The 25053-nt window shown below is 42.4% G+C and overlaps 1 protein-coding gene and 1 long non-coding RNA gene across 3 annotated transcripts in view; one reads left to right on the top strand and one right to left on the bottom strand.

Annotated features, from left to right (window-relative positions):
* KL (klotho) overlaps nt 1-25053 on the bottom strand; it is a 123847-nt gene that overhangs the window by 40602 nt on the left and 58192 nt on the right. Inside the window, exon 1 of one of the 2 annotated variants that reach the window (XM_005482610.4) lies at nt 16929-17753. The exons of the other annotated variant lie outside the window; for it this stretch is intronic. Within the exon in view, the coding sequence (XP_005482667.2) occupies nt 16929-17738 (810 nt within the window). The 5' untranslated portion in view covers nt 17739-17753. Of the gene's footprint in view, nt 1-16928; nt 17754-25053 lie in introns of those variants that run through there. 2 annotated transcript variants of the gene reach the window in all.
* LOC141728204 (uncharacterized) lies at nt 17691-23390 on the top strand. Its single transcript, XR_012579013.1, has 3 exons — nt 17691-17829; nt 18314-18464; nt 19835-23390. It is a non-coding gene; the product is annotated as an uncharacterized LOC141728204 (long non-coding RNA).

Raw genomic sequence — 25053 nt, 5'->3', positions numbered from 1 at the left:
TTTATATGTAGATATATATAAAGGTTATTGCTACTCTGAAAGTACTGCCTCTATAATCCCTCCTTTCAGGGATAACTCTGTGCTGCAGGAGAGAAACAGGAATGAAAGCAGAGGCCTTTCACAAGCCCAATTTATTGCAGACCAGGAGTTACTCCTGTTGTCAATCTTCCTATGTTCCTACAAGATGATATTTTCATTGTGGACCCAACAATGGACGTCACATAAAAGCATGAGACATTCTGAGTAAGACACTGCAAATGCTTTTTAAAATGATACAGTAAAGAGGAGGCAATGATAAGTGATATTACCATGTTAGAAAAGTTCACACTTGCAGGGAATTTTAACAGAAATACAAAAAATATCTCGCTGAAAAAAAAATCATTACTATATTTATGATCCTGTGTCTACTATCTGGCAAGAATTAGGAAAATGGATTATAAAATTAGGAAGAGCCTCAATGGTATCAGATTCAAACCAGTGCTTCTGTGGGCAATATACAACACAATCCTATTCATAACATGATCCAGATCTGCTTTAACGCAAGCTAGCTATTTTGTTCATACTACTCTCTCTGGAAGATGTCTAGAAAATGACACTTCACAAATGGTTTTCTTTTTCCCCTTTCAGGCTGAATTTATTCATGGTCAGTCCAAACCCTTGTTCTTGCAGCAAAACTTTCCCCGCACTTAGTTATTTCCTTTCACTTGTTTTTACCACTGATCTATTTATAGATATGAAGTATATTCTCTCCTAGTGTTCTTGCTCAGGTAAATAAGCCATGTTCTAGTAATTCCTCATCTCTGCTGGAAAAATCACCTGATACAGACCAGAAACAAATGTGTCTTTGTCACAGTTGGATTATATTTGCATCTGATGGTCATGCTGTGATCAGCAAGTTCTCTTCTTACAGAAAAAAAAAAATTTGAGTCTTTCTTCTCCATCTGTTTATTATTTTGATTATCCTTTGCACTGGCACTGTATCCTCAATTTTAGCACATGCTCTAAGTAGTGAAGTCCTAGCCTGTGCCAAGGCATGAGAGTTAAAACACATTAAGAAGTTCAGCTGTGAACTGCCCTTTGAGACTGATGCTTCTACTTTCAGCACAACTCACTATGACACTTGCTTTAGCAATTTCCTAGATACTGCTGAACATTCTCCTTCTTCACTGAAACAGTAACTCTCCATGTGCCACCATTTCAAGGGTCTTACTGAAAATAGAGTTGATTACATTTATCATATTTTGTTTTTCTAGACAATCAGTTATCACAGAAAGCTATCAGATGGGCCTGGCTTGCCTTCAATACTGTAAATTCGCAGCATTTTATGTTCATTGCACCTGCAGTTACCGACATTTATCTAATCCTCACCCTCATTAACCTTTCCTGTCTATGAATCCCAGTGCTCAACATGATCACTTTTCCTGACAGATCTGACAACAAGCATTTTGGAAATGTAAATTTTTTTTAACTCTCTTTTTCCCCACTATCTGATGGTCGTATGTCTTTCCTTGTGCTACTTTTTCTTAGGTGACTGGAAGATGTCTGGGTTTTGTTTTAAAATAATGAGGTTTTATTTATTTTTATGACCGGTTGCACATTTTTACATTTTCTCTGTAGCATAGCTAGTAAATACCTATTCCATTACTTGATGTGGGGTTCTGTAAAGTCCTTGCAGAAAATAATGGGGCTCCTAAAGGAGAGGCATCTTCTGTTTCCAGACAGAAGGAGACTGTGGCAACTAGTATATGTTTGCATTTGCATATCAGTTCCAACTACTGGTAAAAAGACAATGTTATTTTAATGGGGGGTTGTTTGTTTGTTTGTTTTGAGGTTTTTTGTGTTTTAAACATTTTACAAGGACTGCTCTCTTTATATTTTGGAAAAAAGCACGAAATGCTTTAAGTGCCAAAGTGGGTCAGCAGCAGATAACTGGGAAAAAGAAATTAAGAGCTGCAGGATGGGGCTACTCAATGTCCATGACATCTTACATGGCACACCATGGCTATTTGCCTGTTTTGGCTTTACAGGACTGTGGTGGTTTGACCAGGAAGGAGTGGGAATTCTGGGAAGCTGTGGTCAAACCAATGAAGGTTTTGGGTTTGAGACTGGCACCCGGTGTAGCCAGTGGGGTTTGGACACACCTCCGAGAATACACAGGGGTTAAAAGCAGGGCACTGCCCTTGGCACGCTCTCTTGGGACGTCGCTGTGAAGAGGTCAGATCTCTCCCCCGTCCAGCCTTGCTGCTGGGCGGGGGAGGGCCAGCCATGCGGTAGGCCCGGGGCCTGGACAGAGATGGGAAGTGAGGGGCCTTCAAGGATGGAAGGGTGGAGGAGCCCCAAGAGACATCGAGACATCGGGCAGCCAGCCCCCCCCCCCCCCAGGAGGGAGAGAGAGAGGGAGAGTTGGCGGTGATAGCAGCCGGCCCAGGAAGAGAAAGGGGGGGGGAAAAGGGTGCAGCCCAGCCGGCCGCAGCAGCAGCACGTGTGGGAGTATCATCTCGTCCCAGGACAGACAAAGACTGAAAACTTTTAACCCTTTCTTTCATGATTGGGGCCTTGCAAAAATGCTAATCCTCCTCGAAGCTGAATAAGAAGGGAGATAAGAGATGAGATGAGACAAGGACCTGGCCCGAAGAACGTGGAGATGATTGGATGGGGAGAGATGATTTGGAGTGGCTTTTTGGCTGGACTTTTCTTGTGGCCATGGACTCAGTTGTTCCTGTGACACAGACTGCATTTAGGGGGAGGCAGTGGCTCAAAACCAGGAGGGTTCATTCGTGAGGACCCCCCGGCCCCAGGGGGTTGGAAAAATATGGGGGGGACAGATGTCCCAAAGCAGAGACTGTGCCTTTTGGAGTGAGACAAGGCATCCTTGAAAGACAACCCTAAAAGCAGCTCTGGCCATGTCTCAGTGGTGAGAGCACTGGGCATGGAAGGAAGATGTCACAAGCGGCAAAAGGACTTCTTTTTCCGGGCGGTGCCGAAGTGACAAGGAAGCACACGAGGTTTCAGTGTGTTTCCAGGAGAAGCCTATGGAACAAGAAGGACTCCTTTCCTCTTCATGAACTGCAGTTTGAGTATACTAAAGTGTCGTGCCGGGCTGGGCAGTTGGTGTTTTAGGAGAATGTATCGGATTGGGAAAGTCAGGGAGTGGGGAGGAGGAAAGTTTTTTTTTGTAAGGTTTTCAATTTCTTTTTTTCTTTTCCTGTAGTTTAAGTAATAAAGTGTTCTTTATGTTTAAGTTAGAGCCTGTTTTGCTTATTCCTGGTCACATCTCACAGCAGACACCAGGGTGAGGAATTTTCATGGGGGGCACTGGCTCTGTGCCAGGCTCAAACCATGACAAGGACCAAACAGTGCTACTGACCACCCTTGCAGGGGGGAACATCAGCTGCTTTCCTGGGTCACAAGAAAGACTCAGCTCCCTGCCCAGGAAAACCAGGGGACAGTATGTGATACAGGTCTTCCCCACAGACATGCAGGAGATACCACATGCTTGAAGCAGGAGAGACTCAGGCAAAATTTGCATTTGATCCAGACCATATGTCCGAGCTCACTCTCTGAGAAGTCATGGGAACTGAAAGCACCTCTAACAAATTCTTAAGCCCCTCAGTATTCCCCTCCTCCATCTCTACTGAACCTCTCCACACTAATTAGACTAAAGGTGAAAGTCTGTCTGCAAAAAGTCTGGGCTTGAGTTTGTCACCATGGGTTTACCTACCTATACCCCACAGATAGAAATGGGACAATTATTGTATTTGTTGGTCATAGAACAAGAGATACCATGCTCACTATGCTCCATTACCTGGAAAAGGAACCTCAGGTGGCAAGCTGAAGTAGATTTCTCTGGTGAACACATCCTAAAACTAGCTCAAGCGTGATTGCTATCTCCTGCATTTACTTCCGCAGTCTTCAAGGGAGATGGCTTTAATAGCAAAGCAATATTGGATGCAATTGGATTGCATGCAATAGCACACCCATGCATTGCACACCTCCCTCTCCCCCATCACAAGCCCTCACAGAGAGCTGCTGGCCCATCACGTCACATTACACAGCCCTATGCAAAAGGATTGCAGGCAGCCAAGGACAACATAGTCCACGTCTTTACTCGTTAGTTGTGGTGCAGAGCCAAAGCACATACAGCTCCACCCTGGTCAGCCCAGTGGACAGCTGCCTCAGAGCTGGAGAACAAGTCCGAGCTGCTCTTCCCTCTGGGATCACTGGGAATGCTGCCAAACCACTTTAAAAGAAGTATCTTTATGCTAAACAACATTTCATAATGGTTACTGGAAAGCCAGCTTTTGCAAGGCCAAGCAGATGCCAAACTGTGTCTCAGAGCTGATGCAAACGCTGCCTGGAAGACCAGCATAATGATGACGCTTCTAAACTGTGGGACAGGAGTAATTTTCCATACCACTCAAAAGCAGCAAAATGTCCTGCTGCTGACAACTGTAGCTGAGGGTAGTGAACTCTGGGTACTTTAACACTGTGTTTTCAGCCATTGGATAAGAACCATTTGCTACTGATAATCTTTGCAGGTTGAAGACTGTCCCAGCTACACCCACAAATTATTTCCATGCTGTACAGGATACATGAAGATGAGTGCAAGGACTCTGCAGGCTCTGATCTCCACCCAGCTCTCCTATGAGCCCCATGAAACCTGGCTTGAGAGCCGGTGGCCAACCAACACCAAAACAAATCATTCTGTATGGGCCATATCCAGCCTTGGTTAGGCAGACTGGTCTTCCTTGCATATTCTCCTCTGTTCTCAGTCTGGATGACACAAAAAGGATTAAAACATTATTTGCATATCTGCCAGACTGCTCTTCAGCTAAACCATCCATTTCATAGTCAACAAAAGACAGTTTTTTCAATTAGAACAGGTGTTTAGCTGCACCTGAACTACCATGTTATGCTACAGTTGCAATAATGTACATTTTTTTTAGCATTTACATCAGCAGTGTCATTCCTCCAGTGCAGAACTACAGTGCTTTCATTGGCCACACTCCAGAATGACACCCACTGCCTACATAAATATATATATTTATATATATTTATATATATTTATAAATATATATTTATATACATTTATGTGTGTATATATATGTATATGTATGTATATCTTCTCTATTTTTGTGTATAATGTATATAAATATATATATTTATAAATATATATGTTTATATACATTTATATGTGTGTGTATGTCTCAAAATGCTGAGACGCAAAATGCTCTGGGATGGTGCTTCCAAACCTTCTGCATAGTTACTGCACAAAACAACACTGAATTATTTAGGGGTGGGGTCGACAATTAATCTTACCACAAACATAATGTGGGGACTGAGAATGTACTATTTTCTTACACTTGTACAAGAAGAATAGAAGAGTAACTACAGCAGGTGTCCAGCCCATCTCATTATCATTGAAGCAGTTCCAGAACAAGGTGCTTCAGAGAAAAATCTTCAGCTGCTTGCACCAATCACTCAAAAATCTGGAACTGCTTTATTATGTAACCAAAAAAACCCTGACTCTGCCTGGCAGCTTGTCATTGCTACTGTTTCTATTTTACATCCAGTGTCAGTGTTTGTGTCACAGCATGCCTCTCTCTCCGACAGTTAACAGTTTATTTTGGTAAAAAATAAACTATGTTTTTCACATACCAATTAACTGCCTTGTCTCTGGATCCCTCCCAGTATAATTTCTGCCCCATGACACTCAAATAGCTCGCTCAGGCATTTATATGTGATCTTGGGTCTACAAAATGCTAGTATCCCACAGCTCTTTCCAGACCCTCCAGGTCTTTTCCCATATTGGGAATGAGCTGCTCCAATGTACATTAGATCCTTTCTTAATCCTCACCCTCTTTGTAGTTCAGTCTTCCATACTCACTTTGTCCCTACAAACATATTTATTTCCCAGGAGCACTCACTCAAACTGAACACTTTCAAAGCAAAAAATAAAAGATTCAGGAATCACCAAGCTTAGTTGTCTGCAATATTGCAGCAAGCCTCTAGTCTCAAACACTACACATTACTGGCCATTATATGCTCCCTCCTGGAGAAGTGAAGGCTCCCTTCATAGCACCTTCCAGGGCTTAAAGGGGGCCTACAGGAAAGCTGGACAGGGACTTTGCACAAGGGCATTAGACAAGGGGAAATGGCTTTAACCTGAAAGAGGGAACATGTAGATTGGATATTCAAGAGAAATTTGAAGGTGGTGAGGCAGTGGAATGGGCTGCCCAGAAAAGCTGTGGATGTGCCATTCCTTTGATCAAGGTCAGGCTGGGCAGGGCTTTGAGCAACTTGATCTGGCAGAAGATGTCCCTTCCCATGTGCACAAGTCTAGAAGATAAGCTGTGGACCCTCTGACTTTTATCATTCCTTTTCAACCATGAGCATCCATAACTCTTGGGTGTTTCCTCTCCCTTGAGGGTGGGATGTCACATCATGACAGGGTGTTTGGAACTAAATGATCTTTCCAGCTCCTTCCAACACAAACCATCCCATGACTCTGCTATTCTATATTTGTAACATAATGAGCCAAAAAGCCAATTCTAACATATGTAACACAAAAAAACCCATGCCAAATGCTCCAGATGTCATAGCAAGCCACAGGAATAAATCAGGAAAATCAAAGATATCATCACAATCCTAAACCCTTGCAACAGAAGGCAAATTATTTAGGTAAAATAAATTTTTTAGTAGGAGCCTGGCCACAGCACAGAGAAAGGGAAAAAAGAGGCCTAACAATAAACAACACTGTTCCTTGACAATTTAAATTCTTTCCTGACCACAAGTCAACAAAAGCAGCTCCTACAGGCTAGCATCAATATAAACCAGACCAATGCCCACCCCCTCTGGTTTCTACAAATCTATTCCAAATTACCAGTAACACAGGAAACATTACTCTCCAGAAGAGTGCAGCTTGGGTAAAGTGAGATCTCACTGGTGTGATTTAGGGTTCCTGCCTTTTATGGCTTACTCTTACAATGCTCTTGCTATAACCATTTCACCACCAACCAATTTTGAAGGGGTCTCTATTTCATTATCCTAAGCTGAGCTATGGAAAAAGGCTGTTTCTGGACTTCCCTGTGCTACACTTTGCTGGTTCTAAGAATCAGAACGACTGTGCCAAATTGATGTTGCTTTCATTAGAATTTTTCCCCCTTTTAAGCAACTGCCTTCAAGTACCACTTTTCCTTTACCAGAAATAGGAAAGAGGAGCTGGATAAATGACTGAATAATTACAGTTTCACACAAAAGTAGCACAAGCGGCCCGGCTACAAATATGAGACATGGAATAACCTCTACAGTGCAGGAATTCTGTCCTGACAGTTTCATTTTATTTCTTTCATCAAAGAATAAAAAGCATCAATCTACAGCTTCAATAAGTCAGTCATATTGCAGCAGGTTAAACAGCAATTTCACAAGGGTAAACTGACCCAATTTGAAGCAGTGGGCACTCATCCAGTAAAGAATACAGAAGGCAGAGTGTGAAATGACTGACTGACTCACTACATCAAAATGAGTTTTTTGAGTATCACATTAAAATGGAAAATCAAAACTTTCTACAGCAAAATAAAATTATTTATATTGTGTTTCCCTTAGTTCACAACTTTTTCTAGAAAACTGAAGTCTCTTAAATATTTTAGTTTCAATGAATCAGCAAATTCCAGTTTCAAAGGTTTTAGATTTTTCTGACTTGCTCTAATGACATTATATTACTTGTGAATTTGGGAGGTATTAGGAAGATTAGAATGAGCTAGCTGAAATGACAAGGGTTTATGAAGAAAAAGGGATTATTTTTTCCACCAGGCATATAATTAAGATGCAAAACTGCAGTTGAAACATATTCCTGCAGCTCTGTTCCCTGCATGATATACCCCAATATTCTCTTTCAAAACAAGAGACATGTTCATAGCTGGCAAGGGAAGCACGATGAAAAACTGAGTTCAAGAGCTCCTTCACTGTATTTCCAAGGTCTTGCATTTCATACACAAAGATGCTGTTTGAATATGGGAATGCACATTTTCCTTAAGATTAAAGGAATGCATCTGTTCAATTTGCAAATTTATATTTAACTGCCTAAAAGTGACTGGGTTCTCCAAAAAGCTAAAGGGAAACTTGTTTTCCTTAAGCTCCTTTGAGTAACCCAGATCTAATGTATCATCCCTCCTTTCTTTAGCAGGTTACTCATGGTGTCCCCCACTCCCAGTGCTGGTGGCAACATGGGGACAGCAAGTGGACACCATAAGCCACAACAGACTTTGAAGGAGGCCCCATCCTTGTGAAGCATGGTCTGTGATCTCTGTAAATCGCCAGTCAGCTTCCTTAAAATAATTCATACGACATTTATTTAAAAAAATGAAACAGGGAAAAAACAAATCACCCTTGAGGACTCCAGGCCATCTCATTTCATGCTGATTTTAAATTTTAATGCTAAATACACACATGAAAATGGAGTATTGCCTCATAAACTCAGCTCCTGCATTCCCACTTTTGGCCAGTCACCCCCTAATCTCACCAGATCCTCAAACATTATCCGTTTTCCCAATACTCTTTCTTCCTATCACCCCATGTTTTGTTACAATTCTTTTTGGCTTGGATTTTGCCTCCTGAGGGCATACATAACTGGTCAACTGGTGTGGTGATCGTTCTCTCTGCAAGCATCATTTGCACCCAAGCTAACATTGCACTGTCACAGGAAAACAAATTAATTAAGTGTGCTACAAAGAGCATGTCAAGCATGTCACTACTGCACAGCCAGGTGTCAGCTGAACTTTCTTTTCAACCATAAGGTCAGATGTGTTCAATTGATTTTTAAGCAATATGTTCTTACTTACAAAATAAATTTTCATAAAAAATCATCAAGCTGACAATGCAATATTTTTCCAACCTACTTTCTCAAAAGAAAAGACATGTTGCGTAATTCTACCATTTCCATATATATCTGAGGAACCACAATTAGACTAATTAATCAATAACTATGTTCAACAGTTCCATGCCTGCAGCAAAAAAATTTTTAAAAATATATAAATACATAGAATTATATTTAAATTAGATTAAAATTATATTATATAAAATTATTTCATTTCTTAAAATGCTGGAAGTTAAACAAACAAACAGAGTAAACTTTGCCCTCAACTCTGAAAAACAACTGATCCAGTGGAGCTACTACATATTCAAGAGAACATGAAAAAAGCTGACTGAGAAAAGGCATTGGAAAATCACTGTGAACTCTTACCAGAATGTGTGACCAGCAGCTACAAGCCTGCTCCCTTCCCCCATGCAACCATTTGAAGTCTTTCCTGGGAGCAGGATCAAAACAGATGCTACTGTATTCCCAACTGTAAAGCAAGTATCTTGTAAAATATAATCCCAGTGGTACAAACATTTTCTAGCCCTTCATAAGAGAATTAAACTGATAAACCTACAAAAGGATACCTTTTGATACCTTGGGATAAACCTACCCAAGGATACCTTGGGTTGACTTTTGGACTCACAAAATTGCAAGGCATTTCCATAGTAGGATAGTCTCTCCCAGCCAATTTTGAACCATTCAGCTTCTTTAGAGCTGTGACTGAAAACAAAAATCCAATCTTAGCTGTCAGCATGAGAGCTAATGTGCAAGTAACAAACTGTGCAGACTGAAGTGACAGTCCCCTGGCACGGGCCCCTGTCAGCTCCCCCCACTGCTGAAGATTGTGTTGCAGGGTGTCTTGCAGCATCCCCAGGCTGGCCAGATCCTGAGACAGGCAAAAGCCCCTGCTCTTTCCATCAAGCAGGTGTCACAGAAATCCAGCTGTCAGGGGGCACTGGAACCACTTGTGGTCCCAGTCCCTATATCAACTGTTCCTTTATCAACTGTTGTAAACAGCATCTGTAAAGATTTCAATAACTGGGAGAATTTAGAATATGGGTTGGGGCTTTTTTAGAATCAAAACAAAATTAAGCTTTAAACTTTTGCAATTTTTCATAATACAGAAGTCTATCTCTTCTCAAACTAAACATACATAAAGATGGAGCAACAAAAATGGGCTTCAATGTGGCCAAATCCAGATATTCTCAAAGTTCTTTTTCTTATTCCAGTGTGCTTCTCAAAGGATGCTCCCTGACAAATCTCCAGGGATACACACCACAAACATAACAGGCCAGGCTTCTTATGAGAGTTTTGTGCTCTCAGATTAGAGCTGAAGCTACAGAAAGCCAGAAGCTGCCATCACTGACAGACTAAACAAATGCTTTCTGTTACTATAGACTGTATTTTGTCCTTTACATTGAATGATGTTCTCAGATTTAGACCATGCCTTATATCATTCTGTTAAGGATTCGGCAAAGCAAAGAGGAAGATTTCATGTTTACTGCTACTGTCACCTCCACTGCCACCAAATGCATCAAGTTTATTCTCTCAAACTGCTCTAGCCGTCTTACAAGATTTTTGTTCCTACCATTAATACTGAAAGGCCATTCCAGCAGCTTTCTTCCAAAGCTGTTCATGACTTCTAAGAGTCAATCTAACTGTATTTGCATCCTTTTGTGTGTGCAAGCATATGGTTTTTAATTCTCAATTTTCTTCCTGTCATTAATACTTATGTTCAGGAGTATTTGCAGAGAGCAACAGTGTGAGTCTAATTCCTTCCCTTCTTTATTATCCTTATCTTCTACTCATCCCATTTTACTAAAGGCTCCAGTCTCTTGCCATGGCCAATTATCCCTTTCTCCTTTTGTACTTAGTTATTCTTCCTTCTTGACAACTCACCTTCTCTTTCTGCGGACACATCTTCTCTCATGTGAAATAATTCAGTGGTTCTTCAGAAGCCAGTCTCTTCTTTCATGGTCATATCCAATGAGTCACCTTCTCCTTCAGAGATCTGTCCAATGTTCATTTCAGTAATTTCCTAAGGATCTTAAGATTTTGTCTACAACCATATTCTTCTGTTCCATTCTCCTGATTTAATCTAAAATCACAGATTTGACTATGATATTTTTCTATATACTTTGGCAGGCAAATAAGCGAGCATGAGTAGTTTTTATTTATTTAGTATTTAAAACTGTTAACACACATCCTTTAATTGCTAAAACCTGCCATAGACTCATAGAATATCTTGGGTTGGAAGGAACCTTAAAAGTCATCTAGTTCCAACCCCAATGCTGTGGGCAGGAGGGACAACTCACAGTACACCAGGTTGCCCAAAGCCCCATTCAACCAGGCCTCACCCTTGTATGCACAGGTCACCTCCTCTCCTTCTTCAGAAGCATGTCTTTGTAATTTCCTCCTCTTTATTTTTAACATCTTGTGAAAAAAAAAAAAATAGAAGAAATTCTCCTGTGGACATTTCTTTACCTACAAGTTTGTACAAGCAGACTCCTTTGATTGCTGGCTTCTTGGCTTTTTTACAACTTTGCCAACACTGACCTTCAGATTAAGTTCAGCATTTCATCTGCTCATCAGCAACAACCAAACACACAAATCACATACTCATTTGCAAGGATTATCAAACTGCCTTTGAACTCTGCCAATTTCTAACCGCAAGCCACAGGACTCTTCAACTGGAGTTAAGCAAACTACAGATGGGTCAGCATACACATCTGCTCTTTCCTGTTTCTCCCAAAGTTAGAAGGATATGCATCACAATAACCAAAATAATTAACACTAAATGCCTGCATCCTGTCCTAACGGTCACTGCTTGCTGACATTGCCATCAGCTGTATTGACATATTCACTGCTTCTAACTGGTTTAAGAAATAATGAAGGATGGAGGAAAAATATTTTGCTCCCCAGAGAACACTGGGAAGAAGAAGCTGTTGGTTAGTAAGTGTGAGAACAAACCTAAGCTAAGCACAACTTCAACCATAGCAAGAGAATTAGAATATGACCTTCTAGAAAATGGGTACAGTATGAGCCAAAAAACCTCCTCTTACATGACACAGCATTTCATCTTCACAGAAAACAACATTTTCAAAAGGAAGAACAATTTCTGCACTTCCAACCTGCTGCTGGTTGCAGAACAGAGGTTTCCACCAGACCTATCAGAGGAAAAAAGCTCTAAGAGCTCCTAGCTTTCAGCCAAAAGGGAAATGCAGGCACTAAACAATGGTGAACTATCCTGAATTACAATAGATGTTTCCCAGGTCCCAAGTACAGCTAGGAATTATGTTCATCAACTACCTTTAAGTACTGGAAACTGACCATAGAAACAAGGTGAAATGGAAACTGGAAAAGCTTGTAACATAAAGGAATATAGAGTGACATGAGCTCTACCACAAGCTTCATTTTGGAATCCCCAAAATGACAACAAATACAGAATCGCTTCTGCTTGAGGAGAGGGGTTGAAGGGAAGAACGAAGAACATCCCACACCTTATGAGGCTTTAGAAATGCAAAACGGAACAGTATCAAGGAGCTTTAAACTCATGCACCAGTGAGATTTTACCAGATGCAAATTCTATGTTGTCAATCTAAACACCCCTATCTGCATCAAACTGCTGTTAACAAGCAATTATTATCTTCCCAGAATTGAGCAGAGCCCTGCCCAAGATGAACAATTGCTATTTAAAAAGGAAGCATACACAACTGCTATTTAAAAAAGAAGCATACTGGACTACCTTGGACAGGAAATAGAAATATCACCTAGGTGCCTCCAGCAACAGCTACAACAGTGATTAGAAATCAGGCAGGTGACACTTAAAATGAGACATGAAAACACAGATTTGGGGCTGCCAATGGAATTTACCAAGATTCACAGCTATATAGCCCAGCACTAAAAAACCTCACAAAGAACAGACTCTCAAGAAATCTCCAACCTCATAATGAACAGCAAAAGAGTTGAGGCGGGACTTAACACAAGCACAGGCTTGACCTGGTTTTCTTCCACACAGAACAATCAAATTCTGCTTCCGTTCAATTTCAGCCACTCCAGTGTGATCTTTCTAGATCCCGCCTGTTGACTTTTGCTGAGATTTCCTATAATATCTAAAATGTTTTGTTTTGTTACAATGTTTGTTACAATGGAATATTTGAAAACAACAATCCTTTTGCAAACATGTATGGAATCAGGTAGGAATGGCAAAAGCAAAGTTATGTAATCTACCTTGGAGCTAATTTTAATAAATCAAGTATTCTTGAAACCCAATATCTCTGTTTATCACATTTTAAAATGAAATTCACTGCATTTTTTTTTCCTTTTCATGATTAAAACTTAAAAACAACTTGCTATAGCTTTTAATATAATTTGAGAACATAGCCTAACTTTTGGCAGTTACTGGCACAGGAAACTGCAGCATCAGATCTGAACTTGCACCACAGTTTGTCTGAACTTCTTTGTCAAATCTGGTATTTGAAAGAAACCTGATTCAAATGATTAATGAGTAGAATAATCACTATTGCAAACATATACCACCCAACTAATACTCAAACCCAAGTAAGAATCAATTTCTTCTTTGTTCTTCTTTGAATTATGCTTTAAGAAAGCAAGAATAGGAAAAAATACTGTTACTTAGCAGTATTCCTCCTTTTTTCTAAAAATTAAGTATGCCTTGACAACTGTGATGAGCTATGTTACTTTCAGGAAAATCCCAAATCATTCCATTTGCACTGAGTGAAAGTTTGAGGGCTGTCTCAATTTTGAAATAAACAATACACACCAAGAAAAGACCACTCTCCTACACTGAAATTACTGACACTTTATTAGGTTTAGCACTGAAGGTCAACAAAAGAGTACTTACCTTCTGTTTTGGAAAGAGTTTTGGAATAGAAATCAGTCTGTTGCTATGTGACTGGTTTCCAGGCAGCAGTTCCACTCACTTCTTCAGGGAAACAACGTGTTCTTCTGTTTCTGCAAATGCTGTTTATATTGAGTAAATCCAAGTATGTTCAACTCAGACAACATACTGTGAACCATTAATGAAAAAACGCATTTGCAAAAACCAGAACATAATACAGTGACCTCTCTCAACTCCTATTTGGAGAAAAGAGATGCATCATATACATGACAGATTGCTGGCATTACATTTTCTGGCTGTTGACTTGAGAGATTGCCAACTTTTATGAAACATACTTGATCCATTCCATTTATTTTGTGAATAAACATGAACAGCTTCCTCCATTTGTTACCACATCTGAAGGGCTTAGACATCTCAAAAGTGACAAGTGTCAGTGGAAATACTAAAAAAGGGTGAAATTTTCACTGAATACTGATGAACATTCCCTCAAGAGCACACCAAGAATGCATTAATAAAATAATTTTTCCTTACAAGTTTTTTACACTATTTTTATTTGGTTCTGTGTATAAAAAAGTGTCTCTGTCAATTTAGCATCTGTTATGACTCACTTAAGGAAGTTCAGAAAAATGAGAGGCAATTAAAAAATTCAGTACAATATGATGAAATCCATTCAAGCTGAATTCAAACATCATTACTTAAATCAAACTTCATTGCCCTGTTTTCACCAGCTCTGAATTGAACAACCTAAATTGAATCAAACTCTTATTTGATTATTTCTTCACATAATAAATAAGTCGCTCAGAAAAACAAAGCCCCAAATCCACATTTATATCTGTTGAATTTTAAAGAACTTAGAGGAAATTATTTTGCTTCTTAACACAATTAGAATCCAGTAAAATAAATTAGAAGGCACCAGCTTTACCTGCATATTGTAAATAAGGGGGAAAAAAGAAATCATGCATATTAAGAGCTAGTCTGCACATTTGCTGAGAATCAATTACGACAACACATTCTAACTTCAAAAAAACCAAACATGTTCTGCAAACTCCATTTCCCTGGAAAAAAAATAAAATCCAAGAATGGCAAAGAGAAGGAAAAAGGATTAAGAAGAACCCGGGGACCAGATCTTATGACATAAGGAGCAAAAGGGTAGACAATGAAAGGGGGTTTTCTTTGCATGAGGATTCAGCCATATCTTTTGCAGTAGGTCTAAGAGGACTGTATCTCCCAGCAACACTGTCCAGTGATGCACACATCCTGCATCTTATGTAATAAAGCAGTTCTGCTGTGCACCCTTCTGATACAAACCAAAGACGTGCATGCTCCCAAATAATGACCTAACTCAGCTATAAAACCATACAATCCACAGACACATATCAAAGAACAGCATTCAAGTTGCAAACTCAGTCACTCTAGACTTGTGTAAGACACTTTAATTTCTATGTGAAACGTAATTCTCCCTTTACCATCATTGGTAGAACTTCAAACTTTTCTTAGACAAATGCACAGCCTGATATGGATATCAAGTCATACTATGCAGCTTCCTCCTACTTCACTGCTTGCACAAGTTGAAAGGTCTTATATTAATCCGCTACAGAGAAGTAAAAAGGAGAAGGAGACACAGATGAAAGCTGTTCACTTCTCTGTGCTGAAGAGCTAGGCTCTACCTCTGCCTCCATGAAGACTCTTACTGGAGAAGTCAGGGATGTGAGCTTCTCTAAATATAATCTATGTCCCTGATTTTCTAGGCAGGTGGTTTGAGATCTGGGAATATACCTGTAGAAGAGCTGGAGTATAATGTAACTGACCAATATGCTACAAAGATCACATGCCAGGAAAAGGGCACAAACAACCAGTGGCCACTTTGGCTCTTAACTGCGTCTGTGTTTCTGCTCCTCTTCCATAAAATGTAGGGGGAAAAAGTGGTATCTTGCTGCCTTCCACTGCACATAAAAAGAAATGTTCACTCATGTGCAAACCCTGACTGACAGTCATTGGGACAAAACTAAATACTACAGTTCTGTGACTAAAGCAGGTATTGGTAGACCTTCCTGGTTTAATTACACTTTTGATATGGTGTGGCCAAGACTGTGCCTAAGCTTCTCATTTATTAAATAGAAAAGTATCTTCCTTCACAAAGTTTTTAAGAGAAGAAGCACAGGCTTGAGATTATGAGGGACTCTGGTACTATAGTGATGCAGAATATACTCAAGCGTGAAACACGGCCAAGTACACACCATGGTAACTACATGTGAAGAGCTTAAAGTTTTCAGGACGAGGAAATTAACCTGAAATTTTACCCACATATTCTTCATCTCTATTTTCCCTCTGACTTATTTGTAGCATTAAAGAATGTAGAAGTAATACAGGAAAGTGGAAAAAGGTCAAATAAGGCATGCATTGGATGTTTTCTTCATGCCCACATCTAATACACAATGTTCATCAGGATACAACTCTTGCCAGTAAGTGTGTGCTGAGCAGACGGACATTAGCAGAAATGTAAATATATATTAAAGTACAAGAGATCATGCCTAAATGACCACCCCATTCCACTTAGGAATCCTTTCCCCTGTCATTGGAAGGATATACACTTCTCCTTAATTCTCCCTTAAATTCTCCTAGCATATACTACAATTACACCATAGTAATACAGAGAATAAAAATTAAGTATAGCAAACTACTATTGCCACTTACAAGACTAACTGGGGGATTAAGGGTCTCTTTCACCAAAAAACCATCATACTTTGACAAGAAAACGTCTCTGTTTGACATATTGGCCATCTCTACCATCTCTGTTAATTCAGTAAGCCTTTTTTATCAAATATGCTAATTCCCTTTATAGCATTATTAAGCACTTCCACCTTAGAAAGGCAGCACTGGAGTGTCACAGTGTCTGCAGACCCTCACCCATCCAGAATGGCAACTGAGTTGCCGCGGGCAGAAATGGACATTTCTGCAAAACAGAGCTCTTTAACTCTCCACCAACTCAGTCGCTGGTGTAAGTAGCTCAGTAAGCTCCTGCCTTACACCATGAGTTTTGCCTCTTTGCCTACAGGTCTGCTGCCCGCACTGTGTCGGGCACATGGACTTGTGTTCCATGGCAGTGTCGGACCAGGGGACAGGTGTGTCGGTGGGGCGGGCTGAGCTCGGCCTGCGCCCCGGCACCTTGGCACGGCCGAGGAGCCGCCGGGGCCCCTTGGCGCCATTTACCTGGAGCAGGTGGTGGGCGGCCAGGTAGGCCAGGCGCGGGCCTCCTCGCACGCCGGGCGGCAGCCGCCCCGTGCCGTAGCCGTGCCAGGCCACCACGTACGGGTTGTCCATGGTCAGCCAGTAGCGAACCTGGCCGCCGAAGTGCCGGAAGCACAGCTCGGCGTAGTCGCGGAAGAGCCCGGGCAGGACGGGGCTGGCCCAGCCGCCGAAGGCGTCCTGCAGGGCCTGCGGCAGGTCCCAGTGGTAGAGGGTGACCACGGGCTCGACGCCCAGCTCTCGCAGGCGGGCCAGCAGCCGCCCGTAGTGCGCCAGCCCGGCGGGGTTGGGCGGCGCCGTCCCGTTGGGCAGCAGCCGGGCCCAGGACAGCGAGAAGCGGTAATGCGAGACCCCCAGGCGCCGCAGCCCCTCGACGTCGCGGAACAGGTTGTTGTAGCTGTCGCTGGCCACGTCGCCGCCCACGGGGCCCGGCGGGGCGGCCCCCGACGGCGTGGCCGGGCGGTGGGCGAAGGTGTCCCAGACGGACGCGCCTTTGCCGCCCTGGCGCCAGCCGCCCTCCGTCTGGTAGGCGGCGCTGCCCGCGCCCCAGAGGAAGCCGTCGGGGAAGGTGTCGTAGAGGAAGAGCTGGTCCTGCGGGTAGGGTAGCCGGGCGAAGCGGGACCAGGTGCCCGCGCCCTGCCCCGGCGCTCCCAGCCCCGGCCGCCCCAAGAGCAGCAGCAGCAGCAGCGGTGGCAGCAGCGACGCGGCGAGGGCCATGCTCCCGGCGGGGCTCCGCGACAGCAACTCCCGCCTCCCAGCTCCCCGCCGCCCCATTTTATCTCACCTTGCGCCCCCCCCTTCCCGCCCCGGTGGGCACGGCCATTAATAATTACCTCGGAGCTGCCGTCTGCATCCTTCCCAGCCGGTTCCATCGGGGAGAGCTGCCGCCGGGGGCGGGAGCCAGGGCGTGAGACGGGGCGGGCGGGGAGGAAAGGGAGGAAGCCGGGGCATGGGCGCCTCGGGGAGAGGTGGACCCTGTCACCCCCTCAGGGTGTCCGTAGGTACCCCCACGGCCCCTCAGAGGGAGAGATCCCGGTCCGCGGGCGGCAGGCGCCCGCCCCGCCGGGCCCCCGCACCTCGCCGCGACTGCGGTGTCCCCTCGGAAGCGGGACCCTCGCCGCTTTCCTGCCGCCTTTCTTCCCATCGGAAGAGCCCGCGGGGAGACTCGATGCCGGATCCGTCCCCTCTGAGGGGATGAGCGTGGCCCCCTCGCGTGCCCCGCTGCAGTGCCGCCGTCGGGGAGTCCGTGGGGCAGCGGCGGACCGGGGAGGGGGAAGCGATCACGGGGCTGGGCTGGGGGAAAAGCGAGGAACTAAAAACGCTTTTCTCTTTCCTCAGTGTTTCCGTAGTGGTACTTTAGCAAGACACATCGCACCTGCGATCTCTCATGTAGCAGCAATTGCAGAGAATTCGTTGTCCAAGGACATCGACACACTCCTCCCCGGGAATTCATGGGCTGTCACCTCTCAGTAACAACTCTTTTCTTTCCTGGAGTAGGAGGTTGGTATATTTGGTTGCTTGCTGCACAAAAAACTAGTTCCAGTTAGAAATGCCTCACGGATCTTTACGGAGAGAAAACAAATCGAGTTAAGTTTGATTACTAAGGTACATTTAGTAACCAACTGAGCAGGCGTGAGGCATGGAGTGCTCTTTAATGGGAGGTCTCAAACTGCCCTTTGTGTCTCCTTTGGACAGAACGATTCAACCATCGGGGAGAGCTGCCGCCGGCGGCGGGAGCCAGGGCACAGCCAGAAACAGCCCAACACATTGCAGAACCTGGTATTCAGTGATGTGAACTCTTAACACGATTTGGGACACCTACGAATAAAAAACGTCTACTTGACAGGCTGTTCGGCACAGAGAGATGTTCCCAGGAGATAAGGCTGTTGTTTAACTACTGAGTGAAGGCCTTTAGATAATTTCATTTTATTTTTAGAAAATAAACGTCCTCAGGGAAAAATTACAGATAATTGCTAATAATGAGTCAATAGATTTAAATGCCTGTTGTGAACTAATGAAGGTTTCCTTTTGTGCACAGGATGGGCTCTCACCTTTCCCAAATGCAGGCAGGGCATTTGCTGTGCCTGTGCCCATTTCTAGAACTTCCAACTTCCACGTTTTCTGCACTGATACAGATCAGTTTTGGAGATTGATTTGTGCTATTTTAAAGAGATCAAAGATGTAGAGGACAGGATTGGAATTAGTCTTTCACTGTGTCAGTAATTAATTGCCATATTAGGGGGATGGGGATCTGAACAGTCCAGGGGACCATCAACAGCCCTTCCCTAAAGGAGGAAGTTTGTAGGGCAGGAACAGGAGGTGGCAGGCTCAGAACCAAGGCTGCTTCCAGGAGTGAGTTTGGGATACAGTCTGAGAAGGTGCTGACATTCAATTACAGTGTGAGTACATGACAGTTTCAGATACAACAACAGAAAAAGGTGTTGGCATCACTTGCAAGTTACTTGAAGAAACTGGAGATTAATTGTTAAGTGCACTGGGGCGTCGCTGCAATTGTCCCTGTGCAAGGAGTGGAGAACTAGCCTCCTGTTCAGCTGCAGACCTGATTTCAAGGAAGCATAATGTCTTCACTGGATTTTGCTGACAAAATATTTTAAAAATAGGGATGTAGAGGCATGTCTCAGAAGTGCCATCACCTAAATCAGAATATTAGTGATGTTAAGTCTATTGCTAGTATTTAAGGAAAAAAATATCATTGAGTATATAGAGAAACAAGAGATTTTGAAATACATCATGGTATATTCTTTTTTCATGTGGTAATTATTAACTAAAACCTAGATCAATCCTATTTATACTTTGGCAGCACCAGTAAGTAGACACTGAACTGAAGCTCCTTCACTTGTTACTTCCAGAGCCTTTCAACAGTCAAGGAAAAGAAATGTCCTCATGGTGTTAATCTAAGTCAGTCTAGACAACTTCTGAAGAAGGCTACGGTATCCAAAACCTGTCAGGATACAGTGGACTGTACTCCTGAAGCACAAAGCTCATTTTTTGGGACAAAATCTCACCATAAGCTGTTGGCACAAAGCTGTCATTTCACCTGTCACTTTACCTGCATGTCTGCCAGATGAAAACTTTATTTGTGTGTGTGTTTGTGTGTGTGTGTAAATGACAGAAAATGTGCCATGTGGCCTCCAGTTCCATGTGTTGTTTTGGGTTTTTTTCTTAGAAAGCTTGTTTTCATGTCTTAGGACAACACAATTACTAACTGCTCTGAGCCAATTTTTTTTTTTCCTAGCGGACAGCCTAACAAACTCTGTGCAATATTAACCATGCAGAAAGGTCAGCCAAACACTTGCAGACATCCCGGTCTCCCTCGTTGCTCCTTGAGTTCAAAGTGTGGCTCCATTGTATCCATGGTGCTGAGCAAGCACACTTTCAATTCTGCCCCAGATCAGGATTTGACTTTCAGCTTCTTTGTATTGGTGATTACTGAACGTTCAACTTCTGATAATATGTATAAAGTGTAGTACTGTATCATTTATAATCTTCCTTCAGGCTGTGCTGAGATTTTCTTTGCTAGGTATAGAGGCAGTGCATGCAATCAAACTCGACAGTGTTCTGACTGAGCAGAGCATTTATATCCCAAAGGGGCTGAATCTTCTGGGATACTTAATTTTAGGTAAAATAACTCTATTACTGCTTTAGATTGATTTAACAGCTTCCCCTGAGGTAATAACCATGCTTCAATGCAGCAAACCCCTTTTTCATTTTAAGGTCTCCAGAGAAGAGCTAGAAGCTGTACAACAGTAGCAGTGGTGGAACAAGTGGTCTCAGTGCCTAAAACCACCATCTCTTGTTTTAATGCCCCTTCCCTGTTCACAAACATACTTCCAAATGCATACAGCCATACAGCCAGTTGAGAATAGCCTTAAGTATTAGATTTTGCAGTCTTAGCATTTCCTCTCAGGACACAAAAGTATTTGCTAACACTTGGAAAAACTGCTTAAAAAAATCATCACCTGATTTAGATTTGAGAGTTTTCTCTGCTTCTGACATCGCTGCATTACAGTACAACTTTTTTGTTCTGCCTGTTAAATGCAAACTGCTGAGCTGTGAAATTTTACTTCCACTTCCTCATCAACGGCTGTTTCCAGTGGAAATGTGTCCAACAGCATTCTAGATTTACCTTCTTCATTCCTGCCCAAACACCACAGACTATGAGGCAAATAAGCTCTTTCTCTTGCAAGCCCAGTTTCCTTGAAAAAATGCAGCCTTCCATACCTGTTCCTTCTTTCTCGCATGATCACACTACTTAAATGTGTTCACTGTACATTCAGAATTACCTTAGAGACAGCTAGTAACGGATTGTATTGAAATTAGAAACAGGGTGTTGTCAGGTCCAAAATAAACCTGCTGATGAAATAAATGCAGTGCTGTGGAATGCTTGGGAAGATGTTGAAGGCTCCTCTCTTTTATCTGTAAATACCATGTCACTCTCCACTCCACTTTTTTCCAATGCCCTATTCTGAATCAGGGGCACTCTAGTTTGTAGATGATCTCCCTGTTTCAAAAGTGCCTTATGAATGGGTGAAAGAAGGGATGGGCAAAGATACAAGGGAAAAGAAGTTGCCTCTCTCCTAAGAAGGGGAGTATTGAAGAGATGGATGCAGCCTTGCTCTTCCAGTCCTGGGCAGGAGACACAGATTTGTCTGGCAAGAGTTCAGAGCTGAGGGAAAAGAGAAAGGACAGAAGTGTCCCTTGCTGGCTCCAGCCATGCAGCTCATGAGCCACAGGCTTCAGCTGGTTTTTAGATGGGAGTGGAACCCTGATTGCAGTGGCTGGAGAAATAGATGCATTTCCATAGGGTCTGCTGAGCCTGTATGAACAAGTGTGACAGGAGGTGCCCAAGAAAATTACAGGCCAAAAAGGAAGTTGTCTAATGAATTTTGGCTCTTTTAGGGTAGAAAATCCTGGAAAGCAGAGTGACTGGATCACTCACAAGGGTGAAATAGATTTAATAATTTAGATGAGGGATCTGGAAGAAATAGATGCCAACCCTAAGAGCTGCACACCAGTGAAAATTCTGGTCTGTGGTCTGTGATGCAGTATAAGAAGGACCAGAAAAATAATTTCATTCTTCTCACTGCTGTTTTCATTTCTTTTTGTGATACACTGTTATAATTTTGGAACCAATTTCATTCAGTCTCCACAGGATGGCTCAAAACCTTGAATCCTGTGTCTTAGTCTAGAGCTGATAGCACTCTGGAGACATGTATGGTGACTTTTCATGTAGAGTCATCCTATCTCTTCAGTTCAGGCACAACTGAAGCATTTCTTTTCACTCTTCAAATTCCCAGTATTTTAAAACTTCTGCCAAAATGCCACATCCATGAAAAGAAAGATCCACAGGGACTTAAATGAAGAAATAAAAAACGCTACTATTCAAAAATGAAAATGCAATGCTGAGTTTTACATACATGAAAGTTGAATTTTTTATGCATTAAATTCAGTGAGGGAAGAATGTGTTGCAAAATTGCTTCTATCATCATATTTTTAGATCACTTTCTGTAGGTAAATTGATAAGAATTACTCCTGTACTTGCTAAGTTTGTATTTCAATAAGAACTTGAATGACAATGCAGTTCAGATACTTATTTCTTGTTGGTTTCAGCTCATTAAAATATTGGTCTCATTTACTACAAGGTAAAAACTGGCTTACAAAGAAATAGGATTGGTTTAAAAAACTACTGTAGAATGTTAATTCTTTGTAAGATTTTTCTGCCTAAATGACTCTTCTGCTGTTAAGAGTTATATCACATTGAACTGAACTGAGATGAAACTTTGTAAAGTAGTAATTGAAAATATATTGCACTAAGCTGCTGCATCACTAAATGCACAGGCAATGCTGGCTGCAAATGCATAAACATTTTTCAGGGCAACAGTTATATGATGTTCTTTAATAAACACAACTTATTATGTTACACAAAATCAACTTCAATTGGAAAGCAAAAACTTAGTTCTGTATGAAGTGTGTAGTACTGAAATGTGACTTGTAGCCAACTGAGAAGTCGTTTAGTCTTTTAGAGCTGCTGTCTACTAACCTAAATGTACTTGGGAGCCATTTCCAGTTACTCTACCAAGGGTTTACTCCTGTGTTTCCAAGATTGGCTCAAAACCACCAGGAAGTCAAGACATTTATTACCAAAACATTAAATATGCACAGTTACACAGGGTCTGCCTCTTTAAATGTGGTTGAAGAGTGAACCAGATTAGGCCAACCAAGACAGAGTAAGCTGCAACAGTCCAGACTTGCAAAGTAGACCATTCTAATAACAGAAGAAAAAACAAAAACCCAAACCTTGACAATTATTGCAATTAACTTCACCTCTGAGATATGAAAGCATGGATGCATGGCCAGTAATCATTTTGCATTAAGCATTTCTTCACAGCTGCTACCTGCTTCAATAACTGAAGGTCTGATAATTTCCAAAGTAGGCTTGCAGCAGTGAAATTTAAGGTTTGTACCTTACTTTGCAGCCAAGTAATGAGAAGTTCATGGTCAGTTCATCATACAATTTCTCTGCTGATCCTTCCTCCTGAGGCAGAGGACTCCTCATGCAGTTACCCTAATCCAATGGGTAATCCAATCCTAGTCCTGCCCATGGGAGATAGTCCTCCGTGAACTTCTCCTATGTGAATCTTTCCCATGGACTGTAGTTCTGCATTAATTGCTCCAACATGGGTCCCTTCCATGGTGTGCAATCCTCCAGGAACAGGTTGCTCCAGCATGGGTCTCCTGTGGGGTCCTGCCAGGAAACTTGCTCTGGATGGGCTTCTCCATGGGCCGTTGGTGGATCTCTGCTTCCCCGTGGACCTCCATGGGCTGCAGGGGCACAGCTGGCCCTTCACATGGTCTTCACCACAGGCTGCTGGGGAATTTCAGTTCCAGTGCCTGAAGAACATCCTCCTTCTTCTCCACTGACCCTGGTGGGTGCAAGGCTGTTCCTTTCACATATTCCCCTCATATATTCCTTCTCCTCTCTCCAGCTGCAATTGCTCCTTCACATTAACTTTTCTCCTTCTTAAATCTGTAGTCCCAAGAGCTCTACATACATTACTGATGGGCTTGGCTAGGTCAGTGCCAGGTCCATCTTGTAGCCATCTGCATTTGTTCTGTTGAACATGTAGGAAGCTTCTGGTAGTTCTCACAGAAACCACCCCTGCCTCTAAACCTTGCCACAAGAACCCAATACTTTGGTAATTCCATGCTAATGTCCGGGGGCCTCAGGGCATCTCAAAAGAAGCCTGTGTTCAGGCAACTGAATCAAGCCTTTGGCAGTTCAAGGAGATTTAAGCAGTGTAATATGTGCAGTTTAGAGAGTGATTCAGCTCAGCCTAAAGTAAACACCAAGGAAATTCACCTGCCCAAACATGTATGCGTGGTCCATTCTCCAGCAGCCAGCTCATGGCATCTGGCACATCCAATCGGAGTTGCTGATATTGCACAGAGGGCTGGTTTCATCTGCTTACTATGGTTGAAATTACTTCTGGCTAGATATCCCACTTTTCTTCCACTTAATATTCCAAAGCAATACAAATCACATATAGATCTTGTGTCATATCTAACAGCTTTGGGTAAACGATATGGTGACACAACGGCTCGCAAACACCATCTACCCTCCTGTGGTCAGCCAAATGTGAGAGATCCATGTCCAGTCATAATGGCAATTGCATGCATTCAGAATGGTACCCAATGTCATGTGTAAAGATGGGAGCCTTGACCATAGTGGTTGTTTGCCTCACCAGTTACACAATCTGCTATTGCCAGATTTCTGTGAGTTTTGCATCATCCAGCTCTTTTTGAAGGCATGTGGATGTTTGAATCTCAAACATCTCACTCTACCCGTACTTTGAGAGAATTTTTTATCTTAACACCATTTATAATATTTCTTCTATCTACTTCTATCATTAATACATGGATTGCTTTAGCTTCATCTGAAATCCAAGGAGGTCTATTCTTTTGAGCAATAAGATGTCCATCTATTTCTTAGAGTGAAATTAGGCAAAGGATAAGGTTTAACAGTGTTAGGACTTTAATACTTCTTCCTGAGCAAGAGCCACTCTGTTTA

The sequence above is a fragment of the Zonotrichia albicollis genome, chromosome 2 (genome assembly GCF_047830755.1).
Source record: "Zonotrichia albicollis isolate bZonAlb1 chromosome 2, bZonAlb1.hap1, whole genome shotgun sequence".
Classification (NCBI taxonomy): Eukaryota; Metazoa; Chordata; class Aves; order Passeriformes; family Passerellidae; genus Zonotrichia; species Zonotrichia albicollis.
Note: the sequence above shows the minus strand (reverse complement) of the source record. Positions and strands in the feature narration are given on the sequence as shown.